Below are 25,378 nucleotides of genomic sequence, written 5' to 3'. Positions count from 1 at the left end.
GATGTCATGACACGGGACCCCCTGTTAGCATTAGGGAGGCAGCGAGAGGAGGGGGGGGGGGTGAGGGAGAGGAGTGAGGGGGGGAAAGATGAAAGAGATTTGTCTGGAAATTATTGCTCACAAGGCATTGATTCTCCGCTTTAATCTCACACAGTGTGCTCAAATTTCCTATTAGGGAGATGAAGAAAAGGGAAGAGGAGCGACGGGGGGAGAGGCCTCGTTCGCATAGGTGGGGAGGTGATGAAGCCAGCCGGGCCTGTCTCTCCGTCTCGCCTGTCGGGGGGGCAGGGGAGGGGGGGGCAGATGAAATGCACGCACGCACGCTTTCCCGATTCTGGGAAGAGGCGGCAATGTGGACTGGAATCTTTTCATTTGTATTTCCTGTCGCCGCTCCAGGGTCCATTTGTCTCAGTCTGCAGCGGGTAAACACAATTGCGGCGAAACCGCCGGAGGGGTGGTGGTTGGAGGGGGGGGGGGGGGGTCCCGGCCGCGCGCACACTGGCCTGCTCCGGGCGAGGCGAGACACTGACGTGCGCTACACCTGCGACGCTTCCTCCCGTTAGCGATGAGTAGCCTCGGCTATCGGCAATCGATGGCTGCTATCAATTCCATACCTCCCGCTGATGGATGCGGGGAAGGTAAGATAGAGAGAGAGGGAGGGAGGGAGGGAGCGAGGAAGGGCGGAGGAGGAGGAGGAGGGGTGCTGCTGCTGCTGCCGGGGGGTGGGGGGGGGGGGGGAACTCTACCTGACGATGTCACAACTAGCCGCCGAGCGTGAGCACGTTGGATATTCCAACTTTGGATAATCTAACATCGTGTGATGTGTTTTCGAAATGATGATGATGAGGATGATGATGATGAATGTTGCGTGTGTGTGTGTGCACGTTTTAGCCTTCAGCGCGTATAAGCTGCCCTTAAACGCCTCGTCTGTGAATCGAATCATTGCCGTCCGAGATTAGCGGTGCGCTAATGCTGCTGCTGCCACTGCGTTAATGCCTGGTTGCCGCAGCTACGCTCTCCGGCGCCGGGGCCTCCTCCTCCTCCTCCTCCTCCTCCTCCTCCTCCTCCACCTCCTCCTCTTCCCATCAGCGGATTGTTTGTCTTAATGCCGTGTGACACGGCCCATTGTTTTGTCCATCTGTGGTTAAGAGTCAATGGACAAGAGGGGGCGAGCGAGCGCGGAGGGACCGCAGGGCGCGGAGGAGAATGGAGGGGCGAGGGAGAGGAATTATAAAGAGCCAAGGGGTGAGCGGAGGGGGTGAGCAGGGGTGAGCAGGGGTGAGGGTGGTGGGTGGGGGTGCTCAAGCTGCGAGGTTAAAAATATACGCTTGAAGCTGCCCTGCCAAATTCGCCGGGGCCAAAAGTCGATAAACTGGCTGGAAATGAGTCGACCACCAGCCCCCCCTCGAAAAAAAAAAAAAGCCCCTTTGTGACATCACAAAGTGCATTAAGTGACCCCCCCCCACCCCATCCCCCAGGCCGTCCCTCTTAGACCCACTTTCCCTGCGCTCTCTCCCCAACATCCTGGAGAGGCCCGACAGCTGAGCTCCAAAACGCTTGTTTGCCGGAAAAGTTTTCAGGGGCGATTAATCATGCGAGTCCGCTCCGCACCGGCGCACCTCCACCCCCACCACACACACACACACACACACACACACACACCCCAGGATAAAAAGACAATGGCTTGCAAAAGGGGAGAGTATTGCATTGCCGGGGACCTTTAACCCCTGTAATTTCAATACGGTCGTGGGACATTCACAACTTCCCTTTCCAACGCTCCTTGTCCAGGGGCGTTCGCTCCCATATGGAGCGGGACCTAAAAAAGCTTGTCACACACACACACACACCCACACACACACACACACACACACACACACACACACACACAAGGGCCGGCCCTGTGACGCCAGCCTCCTCCCTCAAAGGGTTAAGTCATATTTAGTATGCGTCCTCAGAGCCCCGCGGCTTTGTATTGTAAATAAGACTAATGTGGCACCGGCCAGGTATGCTAATTCAGATAATCAGCGCAATTTCTGCAAATTATAACTGTCAGTGCGGTGGGCACAGAACCTTGGCGGAAAAACATGAGGGAACAATTTCGCCGGGGTAATACCCCCCCTCCGCCAAAGAGCTGCTCCACTCAAAGAAAAACAATCGGGCCGGGCCGGGCCCCGCACCGTACCGCCTCGGCACACCATTGCAAAAATAGTTTATGGTGAACGAGGCTCCCTCTCTTTTTTTCCCCCACCCCGCCCCCACTTCTTTTTCTAAGGCTGCACGCTGCCCTTTCTCCCCCTGCTGCCGCCGCCGCCGCCGTATGTGCGCACGCAGACCGCAGAGTAATTATAATTTCGCTCGGATAGAATTATTCAAAAAATGACCACATCTTTTACTCCCCGGTGGAGTGTATGGTTTTGGGGAAATTTGAGGTAAATTGCTACTTGCTGAAAATATAATAATACACGCGTACGAACGTGTCTAATTTCGATTTGAGAGACAATCCCAGAGGCCGCTCCATTGTGTCCGAGCGATTGTCCGGCAAAAAAAAGAAAATAAAAACATGCCTACTTATAGAAATGCTTGCTGGTGGAATCGCATCACTTTCATTGGGGCCGCCTCGCCCCCGGCAGCTACATTTAACTTACGTCGGGCGCATAAAATAACATTCCACATTTTCATTATTGGAGGAATGGTTCCCGCCTGGCTGAAACTTGCGGATTTGTTTCATGGAAGTGACTCCCAGTGCGAAAGTACACGAGAGCGAAAAAGGTCACCGATAATCTAACTATAAGTAATGAGGGGCTTGGAAATGAATCAATATGATTAGCCCATCAGAAGAAGAAACGCAAACAGAGCTGTTTAACGGGCAAATACCTTCCAGAGATGTGACTCCAGTGGGGTTTTTCAAACCCCCGACCAGGGGTGGGGGGAGAAGGGAACGGGCCGTCGCCGTCGGGCCGCGCTGACTCCTAAAACTAGCTCTGGGTGTGTGTCTCGTCCTCCTTTCTCCCACTCCTCCGGCCATCCGTGACTGTTTATGTAATGGCCACAAATTACTGAGACAAACCCTGGAAATAGACTTCTGTCTGAGGAGAGACCTCGAGAAAAGAACCGGGACCGCTGGAATGGCGAAACCACCCCCTTACCGACCGCACGAGGGGAGGAAAGAAAAGCCCAGGATGGAGAAGTAAAAGTGAGGCAAGCGGAGCGGCTTAATACCTTCAAAATGCCCCCGTGTCATCACTTCTTTTTTTTGGGAGAGACAACAGAGGAGCGGCTTTTGCTTTTCCCCCCCCCCTTTCCGCCGAGAATCGAAGGGTTGCTTTGATTCACTTCAGATGACGTTGGCGAGGGGGATGCTATTTCTTTTCATTTTTTTTTTTTTTTTTCAAAATGACGAATCTTAAGCACACGTGGAAACGGGCAAAATGGCCCCACTTGATACCTCTTTGCGTTTCATCATTTCACGAAGAGGCCCTGGCTAGCTAGAAGCCGCGCCGGGGCGACGCTACGCAGCGTCCATTAGGCTCACTGTTTAGCCTACAGCTTCGACGTAAATGGTTAACACAGCTGCACAGCGACGCTAATTTCACCAAGACCAAAAATATCCCAGAGCCTTATCGCGCACAGAAAAAAAAAAGAGAGGCCTGGGAACACACACACAACACACACACACACACACACACACACACACAGACGGGCTAAGATGAAAGTGTTGTTGGTCTCTCTAAGTCAGAAGAGGTCTTTTGTTTAAAAGGAGGCCTCAGACAAAGAGAGTTCTCTCCCTGCCTCTTTAATGCACTTTGGGTGGTGTCGTGGGGAGGGCGGGGTGCTGCCAGTGGTGGCGGTGGTGGTGGGTTGGTTGGTCGGTTGGTTGGTTGGTGGGGGGGGGGGGTTATGGAGGGATGGAGATGTGAAGGTGGTGGTGGGGCGGCGGCGGTGGTGGTGGTGGAGGGATGGATGACAGACCAGGCTCTCAGAAATAATTACCTCCATAAGATCCCATCTCCCTTTTCTTTTGGTGAGGGATAGAGGGGAGGAGAAAAAAGAGACGGTGGGGGTTGGGGGGGGTAGGACGGAGGGGATGGTATGTAGAAAAGAGCCCAGTGTTTCTGCTTGGGCTGCCTTATGAGGGGCTTTGCACATGAATGAGCACCGGGCTAATGGGCGAGGATACGCGGCTAGAAATAATGATAATAATAATAAAAAAGGAAACACTCGCAAATGCGTGTTCGAAACTATGCCGCTTTTATAGCCAAAGGGTCCAAGAAGGAAAAAAAAAAATTTTTTTTAACAGCTCGACTTAAAGGCGGTGTGTAAGATTTAGTAGCATCTGTTTGTGAAAAACAAGGACGATGTTCCACTTCCATGTCTTTCTCGTACCAGCTGTGGTGTGAAGGAAGAAACCCTGAGCAGATCCACGTTCTGGGATACTTTGTAACATGCTCTCCTCCCTCTAAGTGGACCTTTATTTCACGTGAATATCAAACAAAAAAAAACAACCCACAAATATGCATTTTCTTCCGATCCCTTTAGAAGGTCCGCATGCCGCCTTTAAGCCCCAAGTAAACAAGCTGCCCACTTCGTACAACGGATGATGGAAGACCCGTGATTTGCAATCTGTCATATTTTTCTTTTACTGGTTGCACTCGAGCTGAATGGCTCCATTCAGCTCCGCAACCCCATCAAACTGCATTATCTAATTCCTCTAACCATTTTTGGATGATCCTAAAAGCAAGAACGTCCTCGGAGGCTTCCACATCGAGAGGCAATTCATTTACGGCCGCACCCTCTGATGCAAACTGGCATTTTTTTATAAACTCAATTTCCTTGTAACACTTGTAATTGTGCATGGTGAAGGCCCGATTCATCTCGACGCCCGTGGGCACACAGTGGGCTTTTTGTCTCTGACGGATGGCACCGGGAGATCATGGCGAGGTCTTGCAATAATCGGAGAATTTACATTCATATAAGAGTGGATCCACTTACCGGAGAATAATGTGAAAAGAGTGGCACAAGTAAATACGGAGTGACATTAACCTTGTTTTCAAGGTTCCGTCATCCACCATTAGATGCTGCCAAGCATAATTCTTTTTTTTTCTTTATCCCAAACACACACGAATTGAAAAGGCTCCTAAACTACTCAAAACACCTGTACCTGTCGCCGTGCCCTTAATTGGGCCGTAAAAATCAGCGTCAAAATTGTTTCATGAGAGCCATTCGCATGTACATAAAAGTCCGGCGCATTAGAACTCTTATCCCCAAATGGGCCTATAATTATCTGGCTGGGAGCCAGGTCGCGGGCTTTAAGAGAAAGATACCGGTCAGCACTTAAATTAATCTTTTTCATACTGGTCTCTAATGAACAGAAAGTGCTCGAGTCAGGAGTTGCAGCCCCAGAAAAGAGCCAGCGCACGTACAGTACACACGCGGGCACGTACGCACACACACGTGCGGGGGGGGGGGGTGTAAAAGAAACAACCACCAAAAAAGCCAAAGCAGCTGAAAACGCAGCCTACTTTAGACCCACCAGAAGTTCTGCATTATATCTATTAGGGATGAATTAATCGATTAATTGTCGATTAAGAATTTAATCGACTAAATTAAATTAGTCGCAAGTAATTGAACATTTTTTAAACAGTTTTTTTGTTTGTTGAATGGTGTGGTGTATTCTGCACACCTAGAACAAGTAACTTTTAAACAACAAATTTATTTATTTTTTAAATGTGACCCATTAGAAGTCAACTTAAAGTCAGAGGATAAATGTTGAGGGTGTTTTTACTGTTCTCTAATGTAGAAATGGGTCACATTGGACCCTCAACATTACTTAAGAGTTAAATATGTCTTCCTTACATATTTTTCATTGTGAAATTTAGGTTCTCAGACAATCAATTAATCGTTAATCGATCGTTCAATCAACTAACGATTCATGAATTAATCGATAATTTGCATCCCTAATATCCATACGTGCTGTTCTTCCACGTCAAACATAGCTGAGTTTGACATAAAATAGAGCTAAAATACACCCCGAAAGGAAAAACTCAGTGGGCGTGAATGAGGCCAATGACGTTGACTCCCCTGGTTTTGATCTCCGTCCACTTCTGCTGCCGACCACCTGCCAAAAGCTCGGCGCTCGGCGAGGGAAGCGCCTTTCAAACGTTAACCGCGTACCTCGTGAAAGGACGCCGTTGTTTCGCTACGAAAAAAAAATAGAAAAAAAATTATACGGCGTGGGCAAAGGGAGGGCATCCAAAAAAATGAAAAAAGGAGGGTGGCTTAGCGCCTTGCACGGCGCCAGCATCCGCCACGGCTTCCTCATGGAAATTGGAGCGCGAGCCATCAGCAAGCCGCAGCCGTAAAAGACGAGGCCCGAGCGACAAAATGTGGCGTGTTTCTTTTTAATAGTGGAAGATTTTGAAATAGGTGGAGCGGGGGCGAGCGGCCACGCCGTCCGACAGCTTTAAAAATACGGCCGCGCTCATTGGTTTGGGATGTAACAGGGCAACAGGGAGGAGGAGGAGGAGGAGGAAGCAAGAAGGTGTGTGTTAAAACGTACAGTAAAGCTCGACGCTACTTTGATCGGCGTAATTAGAACCAAAGCGAGACCAGTAACGGTCTCCATTTCACGACTGGGAGTTGCTCCGCTGCTCGCGTCTGCATTGTGCTGTACTGTACTGTACTGCACTGCACTGTATGTGTACGTGTGTGTGTGTGTGTGTGTGTGTGTGTGTGTGTGTGAGCGCTCTGGGGATTCACATATGTTTCCGAGCGCCGGGGCCTCCATCTGTTTTGGGGGTGTAACGTACAGTATAAACAGGACACTCGGGGCCTCGGCGCTGGACGCAGGGATTCTTTTCTTTCTTTTTTTTTTTATGTGGAAACGCTCGTGGAAGGACAGATGGACGCACGGGTTGGGGTTGGGGTATTCAAAAACGTGTTAGGCCGCTACACTAGCCCCCCCACAACCCACCCCCAGCCCCCGCCGCCTACACCGCCTCGCCTTCGCCTCACTCGCTGGCTCCTGCAGGCTTCAGGTCAAGCAAAGCAAAAACAAGTTAAGCGCTCATTTTCTCCCGGCAGCATTAACATGGGGATGACTAAATAATGGACCCTGACTCTTGCTCTTCTGGTTTAAATTACAGCAACCCCCCCCCCAACGCACACACACACACACACACACACACACACGTACCCCGCAACCCCCTCCCTCGCCAACCATCCAACCCCACCACCTCCTCCCTCCTCCACTCAAAGAAAAACGATTAATCTCTCCCCCCCCCTTTTTCTTTTTCTTTTTTTTTTTGTCTCTCTGAATGTTTTACAGTTCTGTTACACTTATTAGCTGCTGGCAGGATGGAGAGTCTTAAATGAAAGCCAAATTGCTTTGGTCATGAGAAAGGAAATGAAAGCTCACTCCAGGGAGAGACTGTGTAGCCGCGCTATATACGCGCGTTGGGGCGTGTGTGCGTGTGTGTGTTTGTGTGTGTGTGTGTGTGTGTGTGGGAGAGAGAGCGAGAGGGAGAGAAAGAGAGAAAGCGTGTGGGTGTGTGTTTGTGAGTAATGTATGTGTGTATAGCTCTTTTCACAATGAGATACTCCCAAGGTGAAATTTCATAAGCTGCCTGCCTGCCTGCCTGCCTGGGATGTCCCCGTGCACGGGACGGGTGCACGAGTGTGTGTGTGTGTGTGTGTGTGTGTGTGTGTGTGTGTATGTGTAGCCGATATAAGTGCGGCAGCCTAATAGGAACAGTATGCTCATTTTGGAGAGATTAGGAGGAATGGACTGGTCTGTATCGAGAGACGTGATCTGGATATGAAGGCCGAAGGAGGGGCGGGGGTGAGGGGAGGAGGGGGATGGGGGGGGTCGAGGTCAGGGAGGGAGGGGAGGGGGAGGAAAGACAGGAATAAAGAGGGAGCGGTGTGAGAAAGGAGGAGGAAAAGGCTGAAAAATCGGGAGCCTCGGAGGGACGTGGAGGGAAGGATGAGTGGCAGGCGAGCGAAGGCCCCGCCCCCACAAAACCAAGGACGATAGCAGCGCGTACGCACCGTGGCCGGGGTTGGCGCACTCCTTGACGTGGAAGAGCTCGTGCAGGCTGAGCGCGTCCTCGTCGCCGGCCGCCACCAGCCCCTGCTGGTGCAGCTGCAGCTTCCGCAGGCCCTCGTTCTGCTGGTGGCGGGTGGAGCGGGCGTGCTGCACCAGGTTGAGCCGCGCCTTGGTGGAGTAGTCGCACAGCGTGCAGTAGTAGACGCACGACTCGGGCCCGTGGCCGCCGTCCTGCTTCTGCAGGTGCTGCGGGGGGAAGAAGGAGAGAGGGGGAAGAGGAGGAGACGGTGGTTAGACGGAGGTCGCAACACATTTTGGAATTTAATTTTTACGTCACATTAACAGGGAAGGTCCTGAATAGGCGCTACGGCAACCCGTCGGCCCCACAACAGCTTTACTTCTAACTAACTTGAAAAAGGCAAAGGCAAAACCCCAGGTGATACTTGGTAAACCGCACTTAATTCAATTTATCAATTTTACTGCACCGCTGCAGCAATTTTATTGGTGCGCTACGGCGGCAGAGTGCAAAAAGCATACAATTTTAGACGATTAGAGATAAGCCCCCCTCCTCCTCCCACCCACCCCACCGCACCACTACCTCTCTCTGAAATGACTCCAAATTGGAGGAGGGGAACTATTTCGTCGCAACGACGGCTTCTTTTTCCAAATGAACCGGATGCGTCTTAGGTGACGTTAAAAGAAGAAGAAGAAAAAAAAGCACACACAAAAGAAAGTCACATTAGGAGTTGGCCTCGCGGCGCCGTTTCTCTTCCCTTTCTCTCTCTCTCTCTCTCTCTCTTTTTGTCTTTAGCACGCACGTTGCGCCGCGCTCCTCATTGTCGGCAGCTGCAGGGGCTTCTCTCATTCACCGTGCGCTGTCAGTTGCAAGCCCTTCATTTCCAGTCGCCTCGCTAATGGCGCCTAAGCCCCCCCTCCCCAACTCGACACACACACACACACACACACACACGCACGCACGCACGTGCACGCGCCTCCCTCCCTCCCTCCTTCCGTCCCACCTTGCCCCCCCCACCCCACCCCCCACCCCCCTCCCTACCGCTCCCATACACCCGGTCAAGCCAAGCATATCAAGTGTGCCTCTGTTGTCGCTGCCGGGCTAATGAACAATGCACAAAAACAAAAGAGCAGGCCGAGCTTTTATTATCTGATCCTCGGCGAGTCGGGTGAGGGAGGGGGAGGGAGGGACGCATGCACGCAGAGGGGGGAGGGAGATCGGGGCATAAACCAGATCTCCAGGATCCGGTTCAGGCCTCAGTTTTGTGCGTTTTGTTTGCGCGGAAAACAGGTGCGCGAGTTAGCGTGGAGGAGCGAAGAAGTTGCGACGCAAACGGGGAGGAAGAAGTGCGTGCACGGTTATGTGCAGGTGTGTGAGTCCCCCCCACCCACCGCCCCCGCCCTCCCCTTCCTATTCCTCCTTTGACAAACAGGGATTAGCAACATAGCTGCAGCCGCTAGCACATCTTTTCTCCGTCCCTCCGCGTTTCTTTCTCCCCCCTTTTGTCGGCGAGGAGGGAAAAAAAAATCTTTTTTTTCCTCCCCCTCTGCTTTTTTTTTTTTTTTCTCACGAGACGGTGGGACGTCCCCTCACAGTCAGAGGCCCCCTTTTCAGGAGTCTTAAGTTTTAATTAAGTCGGAGTTGTCAGAAGAAAGCTCCCCAAGTCCAGAGCTCAGGGCCATTAATTACAGCTATCTTTGTTTCTCGGTGAAAAGAGGCCTCCCTCGCTCCCTCTTTTCTTTTTCTTTTTTCTTCCCCTTCTGCTTCCTCCCGCACCTCCCCGCCTCATGGGGGGGCGGGGGAACAGGGCTGCACAGTGTTCACTGTTGCAACAACACACGCACGCACGCGCGTGCACTCACGGGCGAGGAAGAAGAAAAGATTGAACTCAACGTCGGACAATTTGAATATAAAAGTGGCTTTAATTGCCTCGTTGTTTTACTGGGGGAGGGGGGGAGGGGACCCAGAAGAGCCAGAACACACTGGGGGGGGGGGGACGACTGGGCCCGACTGACTTCCGAACACAGACTAGCTAGCTAGCCTGCAAATACGCAGCTGAAAATGAAGAAAGCGGGAAGAGGAGACGAACCAATGATCTTTTACGTCAGAATATTAATATATCGCATTTTCTTCTCTTATGAACAAAGCCGATCCTATTCTATCGGTTTCAGCCATTATTTCTAAGAGCCAGCGTCGAATCGGGACTCTCCGTTCTCCCGGCGACTGGAGCGGCAGAGAAAAAGACAAAACGGTTTGAATAAAATCAACCCCGATGGTTCGTTGCCCCTAATGATGACGCCATCGGGGTAATTGCGCCATTTTTTTTTTTTAATTCAAATTATTTTCTCCGTTCGTATCCGTTAAACGGCCTCGCATCCGTCAACGTCCCGGTTGTTTGTTTTCCGGGTATCGCGGGGGCCCCGCGCGGCGCTGGAACATATACTTGGGTCGGAGCGGCGGGGGGAAGCTGCCAGATAGGTTCAGGCCTAATATTAATTCTCTCCCCATCAGCACATTCCAGAGGGTTTGTTTAAGACCTAAACTAGAGGGGCTGTCTGTCGCTGTCTGGCGCTCGGCGGGGCCTGAAAATGCAGGCGGTCTGGTGATCACAGGGCCGGAGCATCCATGATTTATGAACTTTTAAAGCAGCACTTTGACTCCTGCTGCCAGGCGCCGCCCTGCGCGCCGCCGCGTATTCAGAGGGAGAAAAAAAAAAAGAAGAAGAAGAAGAAGAAGAAGAAGCAGAAAACGCACTCTTCCTGCTGCTACCATCGCTGGGATTGCGTGTCTGTGTGTTGTCGGCTTGAGTTGAAGTGGATTCAATTCCGCCGTTCCTCCCTCCGCACCTCCGGAAAAACTGCCCCGTCTGAGGTGGCAGCTCTCCAGAGCGCCGGCTGGCTAATTGTCGGGGATTAGCCGCTTTGGCAAACAACCAAATAAGCCGACGCTCCCGGTGGGCCAATCAAAATCAGCTAAACACCCCCACCTCACCACCACCACCACCACCCTCTGCTGGGTCGGTTGGGCAGCTGGGGCGGAGCTTGTTGAGTCGCTGCACGCAATGCAAAATTGCGACACGCGGGGACTTCCTGTTTACCTGTCAGAGACGCCAACAAACATGTGCGCACATGCACAAAGGAAGGAAGGGAGGGAGGGAGGGAGGGAGGGAGGGGAGTCACTTTGACAGGTGAGGGGAAGCTCCCTTGTGTGGTGGTTGGCTGCTGCTGCTGCTACTGTGTGTGTGTATATGTATATATATATATATATATATATATATATATATATATATATATGAATATATATATAAATAAATATAAATATACATATAAATACATACAAAAACATGCATGCCTGTGTGTCTGTGTCGGGATGACAGGGGCCTCGGTTCATTATGCAGAATGAGATGTTTACAAAACACCTCTCTCTCTCTCTCACACACACACACCTCCCTCTCCTCTCGCTCGCTCGCTCGCTCGCCGGGGTTACTTGGGCGCCGCTATCTGCCGTTCATTTGTTCTACCAGCGGTGACAAAGCTGCCTCATTAACTGAATTCTTAATAAGCCGCGGCAAAGAGAGACGTCCTGCCGCAACTTTCTTTTTTATCTGCCGCGTGCGCACCAGTCGCGGTTCGTGTGTGCGTGTGTGTGTACGCGTGGGCGCGTGCATAATTCCGACGCCGCACTTCCTGTTCGTGTGTATAATTCAATGCAGCCTCCCCGTCTTTTTTTCCCTCGCCTGTGATTGCGCGACAAACACGTTTTCGAGAAGCGCTTCTCTCTCTCCCCCCGTAAACCAAATGAAAAATTAGGGTGTTCGGCGCAAACATGACACTTCCTGTCATTAAGTGTGGAACCAGGCGGCTAATGAACACATACTGGCGGCGGGGGGGGGGGGGGGGGGTGAAAAAAAATAAAAACTTAAGAACCCCTCCGTCGGCTGCAGCTATGTCTTAATCACCACTGTGTGCGAGTGTGTGTCTGCTGCAGCCGCCGCCGCATGTGTGTACACGCTTTGTCCGTCCGCGCATGCAAATGTGCATCCCACACACACACACGCACGCACGCACATACTATATCTGCGTCCATCTGTGTGTGTTTTTCCAAGGTGAAGCAGGACCTTTTGTTGCTTTTATTTTTCCTTTTTCCTTTTTTTTTTTGGAGCGGCACCTGCTTCCGGTGTGCTGCCACCACCACCACCACCACCACCACACCCCCCTCCACCACCCAGGGGGGGCCACTGGAGACAAAAACACCCCCCCCCCTCCCCCGATCTCCTCCACCACCACCACCACCACCGCCGCTTGGCCCCAGCAAATAACAAAAGCCTGTTTTGTTCCTTGAAAGTATTTTAAACACATACCGCTGCTGCCTGGAAGGCTGCCAAGTGTAGAATTCCATCAGTGCTACCACCTCCCTGACACATGTTACTGCTAACCGCCGCTCAGACCCCCGAAGACACCAGATGTAACGCGAGATCGCCGTCGGTGCCGGGCTTGGATGCTGAGGTGTCTGTTTCTTTCTTTACCGTCGACGCGGAGCGACGCGACACAGATTCCCAATGAGAGCCGAAACACAGATATGCAAACCGAAGCTGCAAGCAGAAGAGTAATAACCGCCGAGTGCGCTTTGCATATTCATGAGGGCGCGTACACGCGGTTCACACCGTTCTGCTGCTCTGCGAGGTCACTCTGCGTCAATCTGAAGATGCGGCACGAAACCTTCGGCTCCGGTCCCGCAGCCTTTTCTTCCTCCTCGCTCTCGATTTCAGCGAGAATGTTTTCCTGGAACTAAATTGGCCGCTTTTGTTTTTTCTTTTGTTGTTGTTGTTGTTGTTGTTGTTGTTGCAGGCAGTCACACACAACCCCATACTAGAAGGACCGGCACAGGATGTGCCGTGCTAGTGACAAAAAAGAAATAAATGTGAAGGTACTGATCAAATTCTGGCTTCAAAACTGAAATTTTTGGACAAAATCGTCATTTTTGTGCAAGATTATGCGCCGCTACTTCTTTCTATGTTGGCCTCTCACTTTAACTCCCCCTGCAAATATTTGATTTGTCCGCAGAAAGAACAAGAAGAAGCCACGTAGATGACGAAAATAACGTGACTATAAAGTTGTGCTAATAGCCCGGGAGGCCATTTGCTAACTCCCACACACGGAAACAGGCCTCCCTTCCCTCACCCGCTCTCTCTCTCCCTCTCTCTCATACACACACACACACACACACACACTGTGGTATCAGTGACGTAAGTGTGTCTGACATGTGGGGCAAAGGTCAATCAGAAGTTCACAGCTTCCCGACCTTTGGCTCTTCTCTTGGAAAAAAATCCCCTCTGACTGCCACACTCCTGCAATCTTTTTTCTTTTTTTTTTTGGATCGGGCGCACCACGGGGTCCTTCCCAGACAAGCCACACATGCAGAGCGAGAGACCCCGAGAAGCAAAGCAAAACAAAAACCAATCAAGAAGCCAGAAGGATTTGCGAGGCTGCTGTCGGCGTTCGCCGTGAAACACGGACGGAAAGAAACTTTTCCATTTCTCTGATGTTTTTCTTTTTTTTTTTCCGAGCCGAAGAGGAGAAAAAGAGAAGAAAAAAAAAATTCGTCCTGTTCTTTAGCGCCGCGCGCCGCGCGTCTTGAAAGCCAGCTCACCTCCGGCCCTCGGGAAAATGGATCAGTATTTACATTAGCGTTAGATTCAGACGGGATGGCTCAGCCACTTACTCCCTATTAGCCGTCCTGACCTTAGCCCATTAGGGTCTAAAAGCCCCCCCCGCTTGTCTCTATTGCCGCCAGGTGAGACTGACCAGACCTCCCAATCTCCCTAAACCATATTGCGGCAAGGATGATCTTTTTTCCATCATACACCCAGGGACAGGGATCGTAAAACGCCGAGATCAAGATCATCAGAATGCTAACGCGCTCGTGGGATTTCTTTTTTTTTTCCTCCCCCATGCTACAGAAGACACTGAAAAAACATGTTTTGTTTTTTTTGCGTGTACGGCTCTTCATTTTCCATTTTTTCCCAACGCGCATTTGGGAATTCAAGGGAAAGGGCCTAATTGACAGGCTCGAGATGTGGGGGGAAAATAAAACAACAACAAAAAAAACAAGGTTTTGGAGTCTGGGGCTTCATCATATTGGCTGGTACCATCAAAGAGGTTTGTACAAGGCTGATGTTGTTATATTTAACTAAAACTGAAAGGGAAGAAAAGGGAAAATCACTTTGCTGCCGAGAGCAGCAGCGATTTCTTGTTTTTTGCCAAGTTTGCTTTTCTCCGCTCCGGCTCGAAAAATGGAGACTCGCCGAAAAATGCCTATTAGGGGGAGTTAGACAAAATGAATGACAGAAACATACAGTGAGAGAAACTAACCAACAGACCGAGAGGCGAGTGTGTGTGTGTGTGTGGGGTGGTAGGGGGGGGATGCGAGAATCCGTGACAGAGAAAACAAAAGAACAAGAGGACGGCGTAGGAAAAAGAGGGAGACGGAATGATAGGGAAGAATCTCGACGAGCGTCGTCGGGCTCAAATCACTAATTACACATTCCTGGGCCTGTGAAGGGGAGTATTGTTTCCCAGTTAGCCCCGACCCTGTCGCATGGTTTCACTTAGCACAAAACAAAAGGTACCGAGAACAAAACACAAGCCTAATACCGGGCACTCCTAATGGCAGAGAAATGGGAGAAATTATCCTCGGGGTGGATCCTCGTGAGAAAACGGCCGGTGATTACCGGACAAAGGGAGTTCATTTTGAAACTGTCACAAAATGGCAGACACTCTGTGTTTCCTTCCTCGTTTTTTTTTTTTTTTTAAGAGCTCTGCACGTTGAGGGAGCAGGCCGGGGGGGGGGGAAAGGGGGAAAAAATATTTTTATTGCATAAGACATGTTTTACGGATCTGCTTAATCCACAATCCAAAATAGTTATCCCTCTTTCGCAAAGAATTTGCCTCCCATTCCTGGGACGGAATATTTCGGAACACTAACGTGATGAGAAGCAGTGAAAAAGAATCCACCCTTATGCTCCCACCCTCTGGAACTCTCTCCACAAACACATCTGTGACTATACAAATACTATACAAATAAAATGTATTATTACTTTTACCATTATTTACGTAAATTAAAAATCTGGGGGGAAAAAAAGAGTGAAGTGTCCGAACAAGGACCAGGTGAACTACGCTAGTCTTGTCAGGACTAGCTCTGATAAAACACAGATATTTTTCAGTGTATCTAAGGAACGTTTTCGGAACACGGCCCTGGTGTTGCTATCGCCAGCTCTGCTGATACAAGTCCTCGGCCGAGTGAGCGCAACAGGCTCAGACAACTTGTAACAAGTTGTCGCGGCGCACGAGCGTGTGTCTGCTGTTCTTAAAAGTGTCAACTCGCTGCTGCCCCCTGCTTCTGCAACCGGAAGCTACCTCCACCTGTTCGGCTGACACTGAAAAACACCGTAAAAACTGCAGGTAAACTACAGAGTGGCGATCGCGCATGACGGCAAAGCGCCGGGCCGGGCCGAGTCGAGTCGAGCCGAGCCGGGCCGAACCAAGCCAGGCCGGGTCCCCCTGGCTGCTAGTGTTTGCCCAGACCCTGACTGTGTAGAAGGAAGGATATTGTTTTCCCCTGAAAAAGCTTCAGCCACAGTCCGCATACCAGCGTCCACTCAACATACCAATGGGCTCTTTGAAGATTACTCAAATGTTTGCCTTTGTTCCCCCACCACCACCGCCCCACCCCCTCCCCCACCTCCAGCCTCTCCTCCCCCGTCTGCCCCTACCCATCGCACTAACCTACACTTTGGCAGGAACGAGGAAAAAGGCCAAGAAAGAAGAAAAAAAGCGACGGAGTGAAGGGAAGGGAAGGGAAGGGAAGGGAGGGGAGGGGAGGGGAGGGGCTTATTCCTCGGAAAACAGTTGGAAAGCAATACCACCCTCGGCTGTGCTCAGATTTAAAATGGCCTCTGCGCGGGGACGGCCGGACCATTCAGTGGGAATAATGGCGCTCCGGCCACCAGCATAGCAAATCCAAACATAAACAATAGCCGGGGCGAGCCGAGTATTAATGCACGGCGGCGCGCATTAAACAAAAGCGCCGAGTGCGCGTCGGCCCATCTGTCCGCCCGGTAAAGTGCGCGGCCGGCTATTAACGACTCAAGTCGGCGCCGCATCCGGGACGAGCCGGAGCCGCAATTAAGAGTCCGGCACGATAATTCCGATGGGTTAATTTAACTAAATGTGCTGGAAAACTCAGCAAACCCCCCCCCCCTCCCCCCGCAACACCACAACCACCAACACCACCGCCCCCCCACTCCCCCAGTCAAGCCGCATTAATCCAGAACAAGTAAGTGGGCTTTCTATCAGGTCTATTTCAAAGCATTAGGGATTACCTCGCAGAAACTAAGCTGCTTGAACTCACAGGAGGTCAGCAGCATTGTGCTGCCGCGAGGATGGGAGTCCGGCCGGCGGTATAGACGGACGGACGGACAGCGGGACAGGTCAGTTCCTCTTTCTCCAGGCCCGGGACAACATCCCTCAATCCCCCCCACCCCCCTCTTTTTCTCTTAATCTTTTCATCCCCCACCACCGCCACCCGTCCCTCCCTCTTTTGCCATATAATCGAATATCTCCCACTACTTATCTATTCACTGAGCACCTAATGGTTAAAATCAATTACAAGTGGAATGCTGAAATGCGGAATCCTGGGCGACACGCTGATAATGACGGCGGGAGTGTGAGGAGGCGAGAGGGTGGAGGGGGAGGGAGGGGGAGGCAGGAGGGGGGGGGGAAGAAAGGGGGCCGGGGATCATTCCGAGGGAGGCACAATTACCTCCGATCGATCGATTATTGATTCCGGAGGGGCGACGAGGAGTATTTCAGTTCAACTTTGTCCATATCAATATCCTGATAGCTTTATGAGAGAGAGAGGGGGAGCCAAACACTTCAAACTGGAGGGATATTTTCAGGGGGGTGAGGGGGCGGAGCGGGGAGTTCACCGGTCGAGGACCCCGGCGTGATGGTGACGAGTCCGACACTTCAGAGGGAACCCCGATCGACTGACGTCTGACTCGCTGTCCGAGGCGGAGACGATCGCAATATCGCAATATCAAAAAGCGGAGGACGGCTGATAAATCCTCCCAGATTTTTCTTTTTCCATCTTTATTTCCATTCATAACACCCCCAACACCATCACCTGCCCCCCGCCGGTATCTTTGTTCCAAAAGAGCGATCAAGACCCGAGATGGGGCGGAGCGAAGGACAGGGGGGGGTGAAGCAGGAAAAAAAAAGAAGGTGGAGGGGGGTAAGATGGAAGGATGGAAGGAGGAGGAGGGGAGCTGTGCGTTGGTAGGGGTGTCGGGGATAAACTAGTGAGGGAGGGGAGGGGGGGGGGGATTCAGGGGAGCCAGGGGGAGAAAAAAGACAAAAAAAAAAAGGACTGCGAGCTCCTTTGTTCCTGCATCTCAGTGATGTTCCCTTCCTTTTGGTTTGGAAGACACTGACCCCCCACCCCCCACCCTCCCTTCCCACCTACACACACACTCCAGCAGCCCCTCTTTCTGCTATCGTTCCCATACCTGTCAGCCCGGATCTGCTTCACAGTCCCCTGCACACGGACAAATGGCTTGGCCTGGCCAGGCCCGGCCCAAATGACCCGCAACTCGAGGAGGGGGGGAACAAGGGGAAGAAGAGGAGCGGGGCCGCTGATTATGAAGAGGATCGCATCTGGCTATAAATTATGAGGAAAGCAGATCCGCGGCGAAGAGACGGAGAGAGAGAGAGAGAGAGAGAAAAAAAAAAGCAAGCAACGAAAATCCAGGATTTTGCCAAATTCACCGGAGAGGCGGGGAGAGGTGGAGAGGTGGAGAGGTGGGTGGGGGAGGGGCTGCTGGTGGGGTAATTAAACATTATACATGAGTGTCAAGCAGCAGCCAGACCAAAGCTGGACAGTCCACACACACACACACACACACACACACACACACACGCTTGGCCGACCATCTGGTTGGGGCGAGGAGGGAAAATGGGCAAACTCTTATTAATATCTATGAGGATTATTTGGGAGGAAGGGGGAGGGTGGTGAGGGGAGGGGGGAGGGGGGTGGCTGAGTCCATCCATTCAGACCTTTCATGCACACAAAGCGACAGTGTACACAAACACACACACACACACACACACAGACCCTGGCCACATGCACACCTGCTTTTTATGCTTTAATTAGCCGTCACCCTCGGCCTACTCTGCCCCCCCCCCCCCACCTCCCTCAACCCCACCCCCGCCCTCCCGCCACCCCCGGACCTCTGAAAGATTTCCATTGTAATCTCCGCGCAGGTGAAAGAGGAGACGATTTGAATAATCTACTAACCGGCAGGCTGCACCCCCCACCCCTCCACCCAGCCAACCCCCCCCCCCTCCACCGGCCGAGTGAGAGGGAGGGAGGGAGTGGGAGAGCTAAAAAGCTACGCCGGACGAGTGGAGAGGGAAAAAAACAAGAGACAGAAGGGGGCAAAAAAAAAAGAAAGAAACAGCAACAGCGAGATGGAATTTATTCCTCTATTTGGGATTTTACGGCGCTGAAACTCGAAACCCCTCCTCTGCCCCTCTCACACACGTGTAAAAAAAAAAAAAAAAAAAAGAGAGAGAAAAATTCTGTATGTGGCGCAGTCAAGTGCCTTCCAGTCTGAAGTGTCGGCGAGCATTCCGCTGTGAAGACGCCGGCAACTGTTTGAATGTGTGCGCGAGCGCAAAGACACCGAGGACGCCGCCGATCAAGAGGAGGAACAAGGGAGAGGACGCGAGCGAGGCTCGAGTGGAGCACCGCAACTCGATAGCCGAGTCGGCGGGATGGGGACGGGGTGGTCGTGGGAGAAGAGGGCGAGAGAGGGAGGGAGAGAGAAACAGAGAGAGAGAGAGAGAGAGAGAGAGAGAGAGGCGGGGTCTATTTCAAACGCCGCGTCTCGCCTCTCTCTCTCTCGTCGTCAGCTTTTTATGCAAATCTATCAGAGTCAATCTCCCGTCCACCCCCCCCCCCCTCCCCCCATCAGCCAGGTCCGAATGACAGTCCAATAATTTGGACTGCATATATATGGGGCCATTTGATTTTCAAATGAGTGTGGGCCGGGCCTGACCCTCGCTAATAGCGAAAAAAAGGGCCGCAGCGGGCAGACTTAATATCACAGATGCGTGAGCACACAGCGTCTGATGGTGGGGGAGGAGGGGGTGGGGGGTGGGGGGGTGGTGGTGTGGGGCCGAGGAATAGGAAACAAACCCACAGCGGACGGATGACGATAAAAGAGAATTGATGACACGGCCGAGAGCGAAAAACACAACGCGCGCAACGCAGATTCCCGGTCGGAGAAACCCGAGCAGGCTGGCAAACACGGACGGACGGGAAGAGGGGAGAGAAAAATAATTAAAGGGGAAGAAGGGAGATTACGGAATGTCCCTTTACGACGGAAAAAAAGCTGGGCGGCGGCGCTGCGGCCGCGGACGGTTGGAGATTTTCATCCATCTGAGGGACAGGTGTCCTACGCCGGGACGTGTCTACGTGTCTACGTGTCTACGTGTCTACGTGTGTGTGTGTGTGTGTGTGCGTGTGTGTGGTCCTTGACCAGTCCGCAGTGACCGTGAACATTCTCCACTCCTAATGGCCCGCAGGACGGCGGCGGTGGCGGCAGCAGCAGCAGCCTCATGGAAACCTCAAAGCCCCGAGGGGGACGCACATGTGTGCGCCGCAGAGCTACAAACCAAACACACCCCCGCCGCCACCCCACCCCACTGACAGATTTACTCCCTTTTCAGTGTGTATTACCCGGGTGTTTGTTATTACATATCGTAACAAAGTCGTATATCATGGCGTCGAACTCGCAAAGGTAAACACGAGCGGCGGGCCGCGCACGGACACGCTAAGCTACGCGAGGCTAGGCTGGACTAGCGCTGCACTCCAGGCCAGCGCGCCACCTCGAAACCTTCTCTTTTTTTTCACGTTCTGGTGTCACTTACGTAACAGCTGTTATCCAATGAAACGTGTAACGCATAAAGAAAGTCCGTCTACGTTTTTTTTTTTTTTTTTCCCCTTCGGCTTTCACTGATTTGCGATGCAGGCGAGAGCAGGAGCAGAACTCCAGACTTTCCCACCGCTTCCGGCGCCACCTGCTGGATCCTGGACGCGGGACGGCGCGGCGTCCGTACGGATGTTAAAGACATTTCCCTTATTCCACTTCCACGCTAACTTTAACTGCCGCCACAAAGCTGCCGTCAAAGTCTCTTGAATATACGTTGAGATCGCGTGTTTCCCATGTCGAGCAGCTATCCCCTGTTTCCAAATATAAATATATAATAAATAAATAAAACAGATGGTAAAGTCCTCAACACTCGGTTCTTTTACTCTACCCCCATCGGCCTCCTTTTGTGCTTTTCACCTCTGCCAATACATAAAGGGAGAGGTGTTTTTGGAGTCGAATGAAGAAATGTTCAACCACCCCCTCGTTGCTTTATACTGTAGGGTAAAGTTGCGGGATTCGTGCCAGGGGCATTAAAAACGAGTCATATGTGGAACACATTTCTAAGGGTGGGTGGGTAAATGAGGTTCACCGTGCTTTGGTTGACCCTAACTTGCTTTGGCTAAACTGCAGGCTTGTGCGCTGCCAGAAAAACATACTTTAATGAACTTTCTGGGAAGGCGAAAAAAAAAAAAAAAAATGTAATTAGACCTCTGCGCAGACAAGCTTCTTTGTTTCACGTCCACCCTCCCTCTTGCATTTTACTGTTTATACTTTGATGCCGCGTCCCAGGCTGGTTCATTTCATCACAACTCATATAAATAGCTTTCTTTGTATGATTAAATGGCTACAATTGCTCACCGTTACCCAGGCAACCCTCTTCTGGTTACCTATCCTACGTTTAAATCCTCTTACTGGTGTTGCCTCCACATTTAAAACACACACACACACACACACACACACACACACACATGCGAGCGCGCGCCGGTGCGCACGCGGCAGCAAACACCTCTCACTGCCAAATGTACCATCGTACAGAAATCCTCATTAATCTAATGCACTTGATCCTGTCCAGTAGGTCAAGGCCCCGGAAATGTAGCAGCATCCAATTAAGCGGAAGGAGACGTCTGACAAAGTGAATCACCCTAAAATATATCGTGGGAGGAGGCGGCCGAAGCCAAATGCTCGCTGGAACTTTGGCTGCTAGGACCTTTTTTTTTTTTTTACGAGTATTCTGGTTCGTGTTTACCCGACGCTAATTATTTGACAGAATCTCAGTTGTGTGGATGCGAACTTGCGCTCCCGCAAATGTGGATTTGAAATTAAAAAAAAAGAAAAAAAGTCTTTTAAATGTGTTTGCAGATCACAACGAGAATAATAATAAAGACTCACGCCGCTCTGCCCTTTCCATAAAAACGAGCCGCGCTACGCCCGCCGCGCCACGTAACCGCCGCGCCACATAACCGCCGCTCTGTCTAAAGTTGTTATTGCTTCAGAAATTCCTCCTGCGGCTCCAATCTCTTATCGCGAGGCGAAATTCTTGGAGCGTTTTGGCATTTTTTTTTTTTCTTTTTCTCCAGCCGTGAAAGGTAAACAAGCGGCGAGATGGGGCAGCCGGAGATAATCAAAACTCTGAAACATCTGAAAGTCAGTGAAAAAAAAAAAAAAGTGCGTGACTCGTCTATAATTAGCGGCCACGGGAGTGCGAGCGAGTCAAAAGTGGGACACGTAGCCACATCTGATGGGAAACGTCCTACGGGTTCAAACAGTGGCCCTTTTTCCACCCCCACCACCTTTGTCTTCCTTGCTTTTACCGTGTGACTCTGCGCTCAAGGAGGACAACTTCTCTTCTCATCACAACCGAGCCCTTTTGGATTCTTAGAAAATATGACCGCACTTTTTTTTTCCAGCGAGCGCGTATCGCAATCTGGCCCGAGGCTCCTTTCTCTCTCTCTTTTTTTTTTCCAAGGAGATCAGACTCAGGGTACAGTCGCTCCTGTTTTTTTTTTGTTTGTTTGTTTACCTTGTATAGGCGTACGACAGCCTCATGCCGGTGGTTGGTGGCGTGCAGCCGCAGCTTATCCACGCTGTTGCTGTAGTAGTCGCAGGCGTTGCACTTGAGGTGCACCGGGTTGCCGATGGCCACGCACTTTAGCCTCCACTGGTTGGCCTTGCCCCCCTCCTTGATGTGGGCCACCAGCTGGTGCTTCTGCATGTGCTTGTCGGTCTTGCAGTGCAGCTGGAAGTTGGCCTTGAGCTGCGTGTTGTAGGTGCAGAGCTTGCACTGGTAGACGTCGCCCACCACGCAGCGCCACTCCTCCTCGGGCAGCGAGCGCTCGGCGCTGACGTGGGCGCCCAGCGCCTCCAGGCTGTCGGTGGAGTAGCAGTTGCACACGGCGCACTGGTAGAGGCGCAGCGAGGGGTCGCTGATGGGCGGCGACAGCGACGAGAGCGACGAGGGCTCCGACGAGGACATGCCGCCGCCCAGGCCGCCGGAGGAGACCAGCGAGAGGTCGTCGGCCATCATCTGTCCGCCGGCGAGGCGCAGCTCCGCCGACAGGTCGCCGCTCACTGCCGAGAGAAGGAGTGGAGGGAGGTGGGGAGGGGGAGGTGGGGGGGGGGTCAGTAACCAAAAAAAGAATAAAACAGGGGGTTTCCTTTGATAAGACACGGTATATTGGAGCATGAAAGGCACAGTGAGCGCAGCCGGGGGGGGTGGAGGACTGCGTCTTAAAACAAAAGAGGTGGGACGAAAAAGAAGGAAAAAAAAAACCCACACAAAAGCTCAAGATTAAAATGAAAGGCCGGCGTGTATATGGAGGGATAAGGGACGGGGAGAAAGAGAAAAAGGCTCTTTTAATGAAATTAAGTGTGAAGGGAGAAATGAGTCCTCGGCGCAGGGCCTCGCTCACACAAAGGGATTTGATAAAATAAAGCCTCACAGAGGACTTGGGCTCCTCACAAAGTCTTGTCTATAAAAAACCCTAATAGGATTGAATCAGGATCAATTACAATCATCCTTTTCAACTTGCTAACTCGCTCATCAGGTAGCTTTAATTACTGCTCTCAGCAATGCTGGAACAATGGTTTTTGTGGGCCCGCAGGCTTTCTCTTGCTTTCTTTCTTCTTCATTATTCTCTTTTTTCTGTTCCCTTTACCGTCTGCACGCAGATTTTGAAAAAAAAAAAAAAAAAAGAAAGAAAGAAAGAAATGATCAATGCATGCACGGCACGTTGTTTTCTCTTTGGTTTTGCCCACCCAGCCCACAAAAAAACCTGCCATTCACGCAGACGCAATTAACTCCTTTATTTGATCCCGTCATTGTCTCCCTTTGCACGCTATCAAAGCTCACCTTGTCCTTTTTGCTTAATTTTAACAAAGTATTTGGCGCAAAGAGGATCAACATTTGAACACCTGCTGATTATTATTATTATTGTTATTTTTTTTTACTTAGAGTAAAACTGATCGGCGGAAAACGAACAGCGCGCCCTCCTGTGTATACAAGAGCATCGATTATCATCACTCGGGGGCTCTTTTGTATATGTTTTCATTCAAACGCACGTAAATATCCTGCTTTCGCTGTCTAAACCAACGTACAGCTGCGCTCACTACGGGGAGCTGTGCGTTATCAGTGTAATTCACTGGGAGTACATCTGCTGGCTGGGCTGTGACCTCGGCACTGGAGGAGGGAGTGGGTGTGCAACACTGCAGGGTCATTGTTAAATCTCTCTCACTCCTACGGGAATCCGCTTCCTGCTGTGCGAGTGTGTGTGTGTGCGCGTGTGCGTGTGTGTGTGCGCTCACTCCAGGGTGAATGAAGGTGGGGTGGGGGTGTGTATTGGGAGGTGGGGAGGGGGGGGGGGGGGATTAAGCTGACTTAAGAAAATTACAAATGAAAGATTAAGAATAATTCTCATGTGGCGTCTCATAATCATTTTTTAATCAGCGAGAGGGGGTCAGGGAAAGGAGACAATGACAGAGGGACAATATGAGAGCAGAGATAAGAGGGGAAGAGAAAGAGAAAAGGGTGCACACCGGGGGGAGGTGGAGGAGGGGAGGGGCGAAGTTAAAAGGATGGAAGCCGAGGAGGTGGCGGAGGTGAGAGCCCAGGCAGAAGATCAGGGATGGAAATTTGAAAGGGATTAAAAGCGACACGCAGATGACATCCGGTGTTTGATGATGAAAAAAAATGAAGCAAAGAAAAATAGCGCGAGCAAATAAAAATAAGCTCCCGGTAAGTTTGCCTCGCAGGAAAACAGCATTCATACTCATACGTACCGAGACCGGAGCCGAGCGCGGCCGCAGTCGCCGGGTCCAGCTGGAACGGGTTGATCATCATCTGTGCGTCCGGGCCGCTGTTCCCCGCCGGGCTCTCCATCTTGACGCCCGCCAGGCCCATGTTCTGAGCCAGGTAGTACTGGTAGAGCTCGGCCTCGGCCGGGGCCAGGCCCAGGTGGAGGCTGTGCTGGATCTGCTTCATGTTCTGCTGCAGGAGCATCATGTTGTGCATGTGCTTTTCACTGGTCATGTGGATCCGCAAGTTGCGCGCCACGTTGGTCTCGTAGTCGCACACCTGGAGACGCAGCGCGTGTCGCGTTAGATGTTTGCACAACCACAACCGCCCTTTCTTCTTCAAATGAATGTTTCTGTCTTTCTAAACATGCGGCCAATTCATTGTAAACACTTTGTATTCAAAATAGGTTTCAACGGCGGGAGAAGCAAAACTTGTGCTAACTACAAACATATACATATAGATTAAGAATGAATTCAGTTATCGTAACTGAATTCATCTTGGGTCATGTAACACTAAATAATACCAGCACGATGGAAAAATGCTGTTTTATAATGACCGAGGGTCAGATGACGTTGCCAAGAAAATAATAGACATCGTGACGCACATAGAAATAACTGGCTCATTGTGTGGACGTTGAAATAAGCAAATTGGTATGTTGCGACCACAGCTCTACAATGACACTCTGTTTCATTACCTCGCAGCGCCAAGTGGGCTTCTGTTTGGGCTTGGATGGTGAGGGTGCGCCGCAACCTCCCCCAAGGCTGGCACTAGACACGGGGTTAGCATGGTTGTGGTTGTACTGTACCTCAGTGCCCCCATTCTGCAGAGTTTGTACGTTGTTCAGATGCTTGTCCGACTGCATGTGAATGCTAAGGTTGCCTTTGGTGGTGGTTGAGTAATTGCATACCTAAAAAAAAGAAGGAAAGAAACGGAGGACTTAATTTAGATGCGGTTTACAATCTGGGAGCTGATCAGCAGGTTTTTTTTGTGTTTCATTTCTGAATTTTTACTTCCAGTGTAAGAGAGAAAGACAAA

General features: G+C 51.3%; 1 protein-coding gene across 1 annotated transcript in view; it reads right to left on the bottom strand.

The window, feature by feature from the left end:
* The window catches only part of zfhx4 (zinc finger homeobox 4), an 84,229-nt gene that overhangs the window by 34,128 nt on the left and 24,723 nt on the right, over positions 1 to 25,378 (bottom strand). Inside the window, exons 3-6 of the mRNA XM_076051061.1 lie at positions 25,038 to 25,250; positions 24,328 to 24,622; positions 22,073 to 22,620; positions 8,047 to 8,290 (exon numbers count right to left, since the gene is read on the bottom strand). Of these exons, the coding sequence (XP_075907176.1) occupies positions 8,047 to 8,290; positions 22,073 to 22,620; positions 24,328 to 24,622; positions 25,038 to 25,250 (1,300 nt within the window). The remainder of the gene's footprint in view (positions 1 to 8,046; positions 8,291 to 22,072; positions 22,621 to 24,327; positions 24,623 to 25,037; positions 25,251 to 25,378) is intronic.

The sequence above is a fragment of the Nelusetta ayraudi genome, unplaced genomic scaffold (genome assembly GCF_046127955.1).
Source record: "Nelusetta ayraudi isolate G7.1 ecotype Tasmania unplaced genomic scaffold, CSIRO-AGI_Nayr_v1 ptg000132l, whole genome shotgun sequence".
Classification (NCBI taxonomy): Eukaryota; Metazoa; Chordata; class Actinopteri; order Tetraodontiformes; family Monacanthidae; genus Nelusetta; species Nelusetta ayraudi.
This window is presented reverse-complemented; position numbering and strand designations above follow the sequence as displayed.